We start from the raw sequence: 12,229 nt of genomic DNA, 5'->3' as shown, positions 1-12,229 counted from the left end.
CCACAAAAGGCTATGGCTACTGCCTACTGGTGAGGACAAATTCCCTTCACAGAGATTTTGTGTCACTGCAGTGTGGTATAGATAGTAGGAAGACCTGTGTTTGTGGGTTTTGCCGCAATCTGCATGGTTTTGGTGGTAGCTCATTGTACGATCTTTGCACGATGTCTGTCAGTGAAAGAGGCTGAGCCTATCCTGTACAGGATGCTCATCCAAGAACAGTTTGGACATACCATAAGAACAAGGCTGGTGTCCTGTCCCAGAATGTGATGAGGATGGAAGCTGTTTTAGTATGCCTGACTTCGATGGGTTTCAAACTCTGCTCAAGCAAAGGAACTATATACAAAGAAAGAGAAGAGTTGGATTTGAAGATGTTAGCTGCATTTCTGTCTTACGGGCATTGATTGGTTTTGAGGGTTGGATACATGTGGTACCTTACGCCGATGCTATGGATGCGTCTGACATCGCTCGAATTGGGTTATATATATATATAAGAATAAAGAATCGGCAATGCCTCTGCTCAAGCTTCTGAATTCTGATGGTTGTTGCCTGCTCTTGGTTTAATGAAATTCCGCTTTTGTCGAGTCTCAAGGAAATCATGCTAAAGCAGATCGGAAAGATTTGCAGGATTTGGACCTTGATTTGGAAGAACTTTTGACGAAGGACCGGACATTCATGGAAGAATTTTCGCCCACCTAGCTGACAACCCAAACAGGTCTGAACTGAAGATGGGCTACTGAATGACGCTGATCTTCTTGCCCCTCCCTGTCTGATGTCATGCTTGTCACCGTCAATGTTTTATTTTTCCAAATCGCAGAAGATCATATTTTTCCAAATTGCAGAAGATCATATGAGAAATGAATCAAAAGTAGACATCTCAAACTCAATAGTCCAACTTCAACCACGAACCCAGCTTATCCCTACAGCTTCATGACATGACATGTTCTGGTCCAGATAACAAAGAAAATAAAACAGAATGCAAGTGATCTACTCAGTGCAGGAAAGGCCAATAGAATAAGGAGAAAACACAACTATGGTACTAATTTAGCATCATCTCCATAACTTCGCATCTGCTTTGTCTGAAAAATATCCTTCTACATCTAATTGTCACCAATTTGGTGTTTGAGTTGTCAAATCTGAATTTGAGAAAGCAAGAATCCACTATCTTCCTAGTAACTAACGTTTCAGATAAATAAAACGGATTCACGAGGTAGCAAACCCTTGATCAAGAAAAACTGAAGGAAAGCACAAAGAATAGGCAGATTTCCATGGGTAACAAGTCGTATCTACATCTAGGTGTTCCACTATTTTGAAAATTTGGTTTCGAACGAATTAAGCAGTAATGCTTAACATGGAAGTGTGAATATGCCAGATGGTACAAAACCGTGGCAATACAAGTACTTTTCTCAAATACCTGATGTAATTACTTAATGTGCCAACGTGAACAAATATATCAGATACCATTCATGGAGCCAGTACATACTGACTTCAAAACATACCAGCACCGCAAAAAGGTAAGGGCACACCCTACTTCAGGGGTGGACATATCCACGAGCACAAGGAAATTTATACAAATTCTAGCATAACTTCATAAAATTGCACCTGGATGGTGTGACAATATCCTCTACCTTGCATGACTTCTCATCACTTGGCAGCAATTGAGTCAATTCTACAAGAGAAGGTGAGTTTAAAGTCAAATTCCCAGTCCATCAATAACAAGCACTTCATGTTTCGATATGCATGAAATATATCAGACAGTATCCACCACAATAACTGAAGCTATGCTTGACTCCTGAACTATAAACAGCAATATGCCTCACACCATGTCATGCCCCAACTCGCTTTCGCACCTCAGCAATAATAGATGGGAACTTCTGCCCCAACTGCATGAAACTTTCTGTTAACACAACCTTCTTGAAATTTTCATCTGCTACAACAAATTCAATGCACTTGCTCTTCAGTTACGGACAACTGTAGATTTCGGCACAAGCTAAAGCATCGCCAACTGTATCCACTGAAACATTATCCCACAGTCTTTGGGCACATAGAATCTTCAACCGGTCCAATGCATACCTGTCGGCCGCAGCAAGAAGATGCTTAAACATCTCGTTTGGAGAGTCCCCAAGCTTATCGTCTCCTGGCAAGGCATCTGTGTACATAAATTGAAGCATGACTGTGAATGTTGCAGGGGCAATGTCGTGTAGGGTGATGGATGACATTGTAGCCTCGGCGCGGCCATCGAACCAAGTAGCTCCACTCTGAAGACTGGTGACCGGGCAGCAAGTACCGCTCTATGTGCATGGAATGTCTCGCCATCAACAATGAATGACACATCTACCCCATCAGTGCTGTCAAGTAACGTGCCAAGATGTTTTCCGATGTCTGAAGGTGGAACCGGAATAGAGCTATCATCATGTAACACCATGATGGTACAAAAGACTGTGATCTGTCCGTCAATCACATATTTCAACAGATCTTTATGGTCCAAGAAACAAAGCCACCCAAGGTTGTGAAACCTGATTTCAAAGACACGAAGGAATGACCCCTCTGAAGCAACTAAATCTAGTTCCTCGCCCTTGATCAGCAAGGAGGCCTCAACAATGGCCTTGGCATTTCGGGATTTGCTCATGAGCTCAACCATCATAGTAACACCCCTCATCCTGCCGGACGTACAAATCCCACGAGGGTACCAGTTTATCCTCCACATGTGCCCGCCGGCGGAGATGGGGTCGGAGTGGACGGCCTCACGTGCAGCGAGGTGCTTGGTTTGTTCATAGTCCACTTTGAACTCGACGGCGGCTGAATCGACCATGGTGGTCCGCGTCTCCCGGCCCTGCCGAGCGGCTTCGCTTGCTCACTGAATAATTGGGGACAAAAGTTATGGCCCATTAAATGTTCATACTAGTTGCTACCGTAAAATTGAGAAACACGGCACCAATTCACAAACCACAAACTAAAACAAGATCCTTTAGGTGCAGGAACTGAACAAGAGCACGGGAGGGGGGCCACTCACTGTCTGCAGATGGAGGTGCTTGGGGTGGGGGTCAGGGTGTGGGACAGGTGGTGGTAACCGGAGAAGAAAAGCCGCCGGACGACTGGCGGGCGCTGTGTTCTCGCCCAGGTTCTCCGGTCGCGCGCGCTCTCCCTCAGCACCTCCCTTCACCTTTGCCGGAGTGGAACCCCCTCCTCGGCTGGACGCGCCCAATGTTGCAACTTGCAATAGGCCGATGGCACCACGGCACACCGCAAGCCTCCGCCTGCACCAGTGGCCGCCGCGGCCTCCGGTCGCCAGCTCCCGTGGCGCCAAGCTTGCCTATGTTTCGTCTCGCCGGCGCCGTGCGGAGCGATGACAGCCGAATGAGACGGCGGCGGGCCAGCCAATGGGCCGGTGGGCGGCGGCCGCGGCGCGGATTACGCTGTACGGCCCGTCAATTAGCGGAGAATGGGGCGCCCAGCCAATGTGGGCCTTGAGTAGACGGCCGAAATGGAGGCCCAGGTACTTGTCCGCAGCCCAAAACGACTCATCCCTCCAGTGACGACGGTGTTAGCGCGCAGGCACTGCCGCACTGGCTGCTGAAAAATCTCTACGCAAATTCGACTGTTACTTTGTGGTAAGCAGACACAGGAGCTAGCATCAGGTTTTTCTCCCTCTCCAAACCAAAGTAACAATAATTTAATAAAACGAATAAAATCAGGGCATGCCCAAATAATGTTTTGGTTGTGCGCAAAAGCCGGCCAAGAAATGGGGGGGAATTCCCTGAGAAACAATATAACGTCCAAATATTCTGAATTTCAGATAAGCTTTTGAAGTGAACAATTCCCAGATGGAATTATGGAAACAAAATACAGCAAGAGGCTTATATATATGACGCTGTCTTGCAAATTAGCAGATCAGGGACCAAAGCAAAGTCAAGGGTAACATGATCAATGGATTCAGTTGCCAGAGGATTCAGATAAGATCAAGGAGACTATGCAAATGGCACAGAATCACGATGCGATAACAAGAGTACTTTAAGCATGCTACATGCTTGAATAGATCGGATAGCATCATCCATGGAACTAAGATTACACAGATAGGTAGTACTTTATAGTACCATAGCAAAACTAAACATCTCAAAGTCAAAAGGTTCGACTTCAACCACAAACCCAGATTCATGACATGACATGGTCTGGTCCAGATAACAAAGAACATAAAACACAAAGCAAGTAATCTACTCATTTAGACGAAACATGACGCTCGAAGGAACAAAAGAAACAAACAAACACGAAAACGTCTACTCAGACCAGCATATGGCCAATAGGACAAAAAAAAAAAAAAGAAGGCGAGCAAGAAATTCTATCTCTCAGTTTGCCAAAAAGAAGCACTTCAGATGCGCTTTTGAATAAAATCAGATTGCACTAATAAACACCTCACTGAGCTATATATGCTTGGACGCCTGAACTATATATGTCTCTCACTAAGCTTTGTCATCATGTCCCAACCCGCTCTCGCACTTCAGCTATAGTAGATGGGAACTTCTGCCATAAGTTCAGAAAACCCTCGGTCAAGACGACCTTCTTGAAATTTTTCTCCTCCACAACAAAACCAATGCACCTGCTCTTCAACTCTAGGCAGCTGTACATGTCAGCACAAGCTAAAGCATCGACAACGGTATCAACGGACACATTTTCCCACAGCTTCTGCGCACACATGAGCTTCAACCGGTCCAATGCGTACCGGTCAGCTGCGGCCAGCAGATGCTGCACCATCTCAGAGGGAGACTCACCGAGCTCGTCGTCCCCAGGAAAGACATCCGTGTACATGAACCGAAGCATGGATCTGAATGCCGCAGGGGTGATGTCGTGCAGGGTGATCGACGGCATTGCAGCCTCGGCCATGGGACCGAGGAGCTCCGCACTGAAAACCGGCGAACGGGCAGCGAGCACCGCCCGGTGAGCATGGAACGTCTCGCCGTCGACGACGAACGACACATCCGACCCGTCTCCGCGATCCAGCAGGTTGCCTAGATGCTTTACGATGTCGGAGCACGGCGTCGGAATAGGATTTCGACGTAACACCATGACGGCGCACACGAATGTGATGTGCCCCTCCTCCAGGTAAACTTTGGCCAGGTCGGTTTGCCTCAGGAACTGAGGCCACCCGAGCTTTCTATTCCCCGTGTGGAACACATGAACCCCGATCCTCCTCGCAAGGTTCAGCGACGGCTCGCCGCCCTTGTCCATCAATAAGGCCTCAAAGGTTGCCCTGACGGCGCTTCTGGATTTGCTCAGGAGCTCGACAAAGATGGAGAGATGGCTGCCGTCGTTAGCCTCTTCTATCCCACGATTCCCACGCGGGTAGTAGTTTATCCGCCACATGTGCCCGCCGGCGGGGAAGGCGTCGGAGTGGACGGCCTCGCCGGCGTCGAGGTGCTTGGTCTGCTCGTAGTTTACTTTGAACTCGACGACAGCCGAGGTGGAATCCATCATGGTGGTCTGCGCCTGCGCCTCGGCCGGCGCTGCCTTGCGCCGGCGATTGATGCTGATCACTGAATAATCGAGGTAGACTAAATAAATTTGACGAGAAATTATTTCATCGCAGAATTAGGCGTTTGATCGCTGAACGAGGCACCGATCGATTCAGAAGCTGAAGAAAATTAATCTTGAACCGACGAAGAAGAAAGAGAAGGACGAGAGCTCACTGTCTGCGTCTGGGATCCGCGAGTACTCGCGAGCGACCACGAAGCGCCGCTTGACTCCCCACCCTCCTGGGACCAACTGTTCCAGTAGCGATCCGGCCTCCGGGCACGACCCTCCGCCTCCGCCCGCCTCGTCGCCAACTCCCGCCATCCCCGGCCGGCTCGCTAGGGTTCGTTTTGTCTCTGAGCCTGGTGGCGGTCGGAGCTGCCAGCAGAGACGCTAGACAGAGTTGGGTACAGAACCGTCGTGGGTGCGGGCCAGATGCGTGCGGCCCAGGCCCCTGCGGGCTTGGGAGCTAGCCCATGTGTATGCGGTGGGCTGTTGTGGCCCAAACAGGCCCGTTGTAGGGTGGAGTTGGAGCTAGCCCAGTCTATTTTGAGGCCCAAAATCCCTCCGCAGTCTCGAACTACTGCTGCTGTATTATCATGTCAGATGCAAGGAAACTGCGAGACGAGGGAACCTGCTAATCTGAATATGATGTGGGAAAACGCTTCCGGTGCAACTGATCGCAATTGATCAGGTGGTTTCAAGCCTGAGTCGAGGGCCAAGTGCAGGTTCATGGTCATCCTAGAGGACACAAAAACTGCAAGGGAGGACTTGGGCTTGCTACTAGCATGTGCAATAATGTAACCACACATAGCAGCTAGCTCTGAATCTTCTATTCTTCTTGGCATCAGGGTTTTCCACAAACAGGACCGGGCCGGGGCTGCAAACCTTGAATCCTTGCCCATAAAGCAAACGACCAAATTCATGCACAAGTGGTTAGGCAGGCACGCCAGGGAGGGGCGCAGGGTATCATTCATTCAAGTTACTAATAGCTACTAGAACCTCACTTAAAAGTCATCAAAACACAATTGGGGCACGACAACAGTTCTATGCATGGGATCGATAGCGTTCATGAAACTAAGATTACATATAGTTAATAAGTAGCAAGCAAAATTGAACATCTCAAAACCCTTCAAGTTTAACCCATCTTCAGGAGAGAGGACAGGACCAAGGGAACAAATTAAAGAAACATAAGCAGAGATAGAATACTAGCTAGTAACTATTAGTAATCTCTCCTCGCAAAAAAAAAACTATAAGTAATCTCCACACATTTCGGTGCGGCAGAGGAAGCCTGATCTTCGTGTGTGTCCCAGTCGGAGGGGGTAGCGGTCAACGCAGCTATGCGGCTGCGACGCGCAGCTGGCACGTGGATTCCCTTCTGGAAGCGCTGCTAGGGAGGTTAGGGCAATGACGGCGGTGGTGGCAGCAAGCTAGGGATCCGGCATCCTAGCGCGACGTTTGTGCTAGGGCACCTTGGGCGAAAGCCTCGATGACGGTGACGCCCATGGACGTCGTTTCCCTATTGAGGGCGCCATTTCCCAGCATGTCTTCCACGGTGAAAACCCAATTCATATCTTGCACGAGCGGCAGTGGCTCTATCGGTGTCCTTCTCTTCCTAAAGGCGTCGCTATTGGAACTCGTCTTGGCCATGATGTCACTTCCGGTGGACAGTCTATGCTTCTTGGCACCCGGTCGACGTGAGGAGGTGAGATTTGCTGCATGAAGTCAAAGCTGCTGCATTGGAGGCGTGGCTCGGCAACGATAACATGAGGTAACTCCCTTCTTCGGCGTCCGGTTTTTCGCTTGGGAGGTCTGGCAAACACCGAGGGCGGAGCGTGAGTCCTTGGCAGGAAGTCGGAGCTGCTCTTCGTCTTGAGCTTGATAACAATGACCCGCTTGTCTTTGGTATCACTAGTCGTCTGGGTTGGCCCTAGGAGTTGGAGCTGCCGGCTGCTATGCAACCATGCTCGAAGATGATGACCCAGGGCTGTTGTGTGCTCTGTTGCGTCATGTGGGTGGGTTAACCTTCCGGTGCCCTGTGTTGGCGCCGTGTTTGGTTACCCTTGTACATATACTTTTTCGTCTTAATTGAATGGCAGAGCTCCTACCATTGTTTCAAAAAAAAATCTCCACACATTTGCACTTGATCTAAGTGGCAATCTCCACATGTTTGCACTTAAAACATAAACAAGAAGGCAAAATTTGTCCCAATAACTAACATGCTTGAGAATGTATGAGATTGCAGTGTCATTTCTTATATAATGCCATACTAACGCTAGTATTAGTGCAGCTTGTCAGCTTCTCACTGCTTCATGTCCCAGCACCGTCTCTCAGCTCAAAGATAGTGGATGGGAACTGCTGCACCAACCTCACAAAACCCTCGGTCAACACGGCTTTCTTGAAGTTCTTCTCCACAGCAAAGAAGCCAATGCACCTGTGCTTCAACTCCGGGCAGCTGTACATTTCAGCGCAGGCTAACGTATCCGCAACTGTATCCACCGACACATCGTCCCACAACTTCTGGGCACAGAGAAGCTTCAGCCGGTCCAATGCATACCGGTCGGCTGCGGCAAGCAAGCGCTCGAACATCTCCGCTGGAGAGTCCCCAAGCTCGCCGTCACCGGGCAGGTCGTCGGTGTACATGAACCGGACATGGCTTTGAACGTTGCAGGGGCGATGTCATGCAGAGTGATGGCGACCGGGCGGCGAGCAGGGCTCGATGCGCGTGGAACGTCTCGCCGTCGACGGCGAACGCCACGTCCGTCCCGTCCGCCGTGTCCAGGAGCTCGCCGAGATGTCTGACGATGTCCGGAGGCGGCGCAGGAATACTAGAGCTGCCATCGTGTAGCACCCTGATGGTGCATAGAAACTTGATCTTCCCATCCTTCACGTATTTCTGAACCGGAAGAACGGTTCCGGTCGCGGGCTGATGAAGCCACACAATGCTGGCACAGGATTCAGCTCGGTGGGCCGTCCTCTCTGCAGCATTCGCAACTGGTTTCCCATCATTATCAATCAGCATCACCTCAAAGATGGCGCTGACGCTGCTGGACCTGCTCAGAAGCTCGAGGAAGAGGGCGATGCAAATCTTCTCCCTGTTCTGATTCATCAGGTGGTAGCGTAGCCGTAGCCTCCACATGTGCCCGCCGGCGGAGATGGCGTCGTAGCAGATGGGCTTGCCGGCATCGAGGTGCTTGACCTTCTCGTAGTTTACATTGAACTCGAAGACGGCCGAGGCCGTATCCACCACGGTGGTCTGCGCCGGCGCCGCCTCCAGTGCCGACGTGCGCCGGCGCTTGTTGCTTGCTGCATGCACCACGGTTGGGGCCGGGAGGGAGTAAATTTCGATTCACAACAAAATATTGGAAAATTTTACCACTGTGATGGCACCCATTTAAGTTGCCGTCGCCATTCTCGTCGCCGGGCCCCGTCATCCCGTCGCGCCGTCATCTCGTTAGGGTTTTTTCTCCAGCGGTGGCAGGCGGCGGCAGCCGAAGTAGAGGGTAGGGTAGCGAGGGTGCGGTGCGCGGCCCACGGTGAGCGCACAAACCACCCGTGCAGCCCATGTGTGTGCGGGCGGGCTCAGGTGGCCCAAATAGGCCCGTGGATTTGTTGGGGGCATTAATTTGCAACGGCTCGTGGAGTCAAGAAATTTGCTTGAGATCACGACCAAGAAACAGTAAAAAAGATAAGTAAGCAGCCATTTCTTTCAAAGATATTTAGTAATTTTTACCTCTGATAAATCTAGTAAAAGATAAGTAAGGAGCTCTGAAGTTCAGTTTATGACACCATTTTGAGCCTGCAAAGTCGGAACTGGGGGAAGTAGTAAGAGCAACAGAAACGCCAAACAGAAATTCAGAATGGAGACGACGTATTGACCTCGCACCTCTCGGCTCGACAGACAGGAAAAGGGATCAGAGAAGACTAGCTAGCGGACGACGTGTCTTTGACTCTTTCCCGTCGGAGGATATTCCTACGGCCGCCCGCCGGCGTCCGCGTTCTCCGGCGATGCTGCGACTCACCGGACCTCCGCGGCAGCGTGGAGGGAATGGCAAGCGGTCGAGCGCGAGATGAAACTGGGTTCTCTGTAATACGGCGGCTTGATAAGTGTCTATGAGAACTGGCAGGAAAAGGAGGATAGGGCGATAAACCCCATTTACATTAGAAAAGAAAACTGAGAGACAGTGTCATGCATGTTCCAGGATACAGATTGGCTTTCATCTTCTACGTGCGCTAACTATCAGAAAATCCAGTCCCCTAAGCAGGCGATTAGGCGAACTACTTCATGTCAAAGGCTAAAAAAACCGTACGGACAATTGTTATGAAGGGACTCAGGCATCACCGACTTCAGCTACCGAATTGTTTGCAAAAAAGCTACAGAATGAATCAAGAAGTAGAAGCTCACATTGACATTAAAGTCCACACAGAAGGTACAAAAATTGTGTTCAGACACTACAGGCGGTAAACATGCTAAAAACACCAATGCCGATCAAACATAAAATGCTTGAAGAGAACAGATAGTACTCATCATGCATGGAGTTGAGACTACAGATGGTTACTACTAGTTGATACTAGAAGAGCGAGTAAAAGTAGCATTGTCTCATAAGCTTCAAACATAAACCAAATTAGGGGACGACATGGCCCGAGAACAAAGAAACTGAACACCACACCGAGCTACTACGCATGACTGCATGAACTGAAAAAAAAAAGAGGAAGGCAAAGTAACTGAACACCATTACGGGCTATGCTTGACCGCCTGAACCTGAACCCTGTTCAACATTATGCTTCGCAGTTTCGCACACGTCTCTTCTCAATGGTCTCTCGAATCACAGCAATAATAGATGGGTGCTGCCGAACCATCTTCACAAAACCATCGGTTACCGCGGCCTTCTTGAAATTCTTCTCCTCGGCGAAGAAGTCAACGCACCTGCGCTTCAGCTCCGGGCAGCCGTGCATCTCGGCGCAAGCTATGGTGGTGGCGACCGTACGTATCCACCGACACAGTGCCCCACAGCTTACTTCTTGGCGCACAGAAGCTTCAGCCGGTCCAAGGCGTACTGGTCCGCCGCGGCAAGCAGGTGCTGAAGCATCTCCGCCGGAGAGTCCCCGAGCTCGTCATCCCCAGGCAAGGCATCCGTGCACACGAACTGAAGCATGAGCTTGAATGTCGCCGGAGCAATCTCATGGAGGGTGATGGAGGACATTGCGGCCTCAGCCATGGATCCGAAGAGCTCCGCCCTGACGACCGGTGAGCGGGCAGCGAGCACGGATCGATGCGCGTGGAAGGTCTCGCCGTCGACGACGAACGACACGTCCGTTCCGTCCCCTCTGTCCAGCAGAGCGCTCATGTGTTCCCCGAGGTTGGCAGGCGTCACCAGGATGGAGCTGTTCTCCAACACTGTGATCGTGCACATGAACCTGATCTGCCCGTCCTTCACGTAATCCTCGACCAGGTTGACTCTTCTGCCGCACTAGCCTCGTGATGACCTCTGTCATCCCGTTGCGTAGTCGGATCTCTAGATTGAATAGGTTTCGTCTTTGGTGGCGGTGGCTGGAAGCTATGGTAGCGTGGTGAAGCGAGAATCCCACCTGCGATTAGAGATGGAAACAGACATATTACTCATAGGTAGAAAGTATCCAAACTTGATCCAATAATATGGTTGTTACCCATCACGGGTAGCCGCAGATGCATCTATATGCCCGCCATACCTTCAGCGCCATGGAGAGGCTCCAGCGTGGCGAGTTTGGATAAATCTGGAACGACGAGCTCGAACGGCTTCAGCGTGGTGAGGTGGGTAGATCCGGTGAGGACTCCGCGCGGGGTGGGGTGGGTTGCAAGAGGATGAGATTGGGCACTCAAGCCACGAGAGGAACAGACCAATGTGGTGTTGGGAGGAATGAGAAGCCAAGGAAAAAAACCTAGAACCTACTTTATATGCAGTGCGGCGCCACCAATAGCCCAAAATGAAATGCAGTATAACACCATCAAGAGCCTAAGATGAAATGCAACGTGACATGTGCTGCGCGGCCCATTGTAAACACGGGGTGGGCCAAGTGGCAGAAATGGGCAACAACTTAAGTCCCATAAGGTACGGATTCTCGTTCTTGAAGAAACGATTTCTTGATGCTAAGAAATGTTTCTTTCCATGTTGAAATCTTAATCTAACAAGTTTTAAATATCGACTAGCTCAGCCACCCTCGCTCCCGTGGGTAGCGGTGGTAAAGGGTCTTAAATTTTAGCCTAGATAATCTAAGAATCGGATTCTAATCTAATATAATTTTAAGCTAAAGATATATAAATGCCAAATTGGATCGTGAAAAAAGTCTTAGGACCATAATCCATTACCATCTCTACCCGGTACCATCTCTACCCGCGGGCCATCACCAAGGATGCAATTTGTAGGTCTCACCTGCAATCCATCAAACCATACCTTTTACCCCCTCCATGCTCCATGGTAGCCCACCATCCAGTATTTTTCAACTATTGCTCAGATGAACACATCTTCCAGATTTTCTTAGACAAAACTAAGTTACATGGTATTTGTAGTTGCAAATGTGTTACAGTTTACAAATCAGAACTCTGCCATGGTCAGGGGAAAAAAAAGATACCAACATATGTTTCGTTTGAAGTACAGCAAGTAGCTTATGCATAGGCAATGACAGCAGGAAATGGGGGGAAAGAAAGCTTATCTATTGTATAACTGAGAGTATCGTTGGAGACTTGGAG

The 12,229-nt window shown here is 49.8% G+C and overlaps 1 protein-coding gene and 3 pseudogenes across 1 annotated transcript; all 4 read right to left on the bottom strand.

Moving 5' to 3' along the window:
- Positions 1-1,823: 1,823 nt before the first annotated feature.
- On the bottom strand, positions 1,824-2,809 carry LOC112898357 (annotated as a pseudogene).
- Positions 2,810-4,467: 1,658 nt separating this feature from the next.
- On the bottom strand, positions 4,468-7,152 carry LOC112898356 (BTB/POZ and MATH domain-containing protein 1-like). The gene is made up of 2 exons (XM_025966688.1): positions 6,975-7,152; positions 4,468-5,543 (listed from the first exon to the last, which is right to left on the bottom strand). The coding sequence occupies exons 1-2, from the start codon at positions 7,150-7,152 to the stop codon at positions 4,468-4,470; spliced, it is 1,254 nt and encodes a 417-aa protein (XP_025822473.1).
- Positions 7,153-7,812: 660 nt separating this feature from the next.
- LOC112898355 lies at positions 7,813-8,936 on the bottom strand (annotated as a pseudogene).
- Positions 8,937-10,061: 1,125 nt separating this feature from the next.
- Positions 10,062-11,223, bottom strand: LOC112898354 (annotated as a pseudogene).
- Between the last annotated feature and the right edge of the window lie 1,006 nt (positions 11,224-12,229).

Source organism: Panicum hallii, chromosome 6, assembly GCF_002211085.1.
Source record: "Panicum hallii strain FIL2 chromosome 6, PHallii_v3.1, whole genome shotgun sequence".
Taxonomy (NCBI): Eukaryota; Viridiplantae; Streptophyta; class Magnoliopsida; order Poales; family Poaceae; genus Panicum; species Panicum hallii.
Note: the sequence above shows the minus strand (reverse complement) of the source record. Positions and strands in the feature narration are given on the sequence as shown.

Bases quoted from the DNA above. Each gene is read 5' to 3' on its own strand.
- LOC112898356 (XM_025966688.1), bottom strand. From the start codon at position 7,152: ATGGCCAAGACGAGTTCCAATAGCGACGCCTTTAGGAAGAGAAGGACA. The intron at 5,544-6,974 runs GTGCCCTAGCAC...AAATTTATTTAG, and splicing joins CATCGAGGCTTTCGCCCAAG to TCTACCTCGATTATTCAGTG.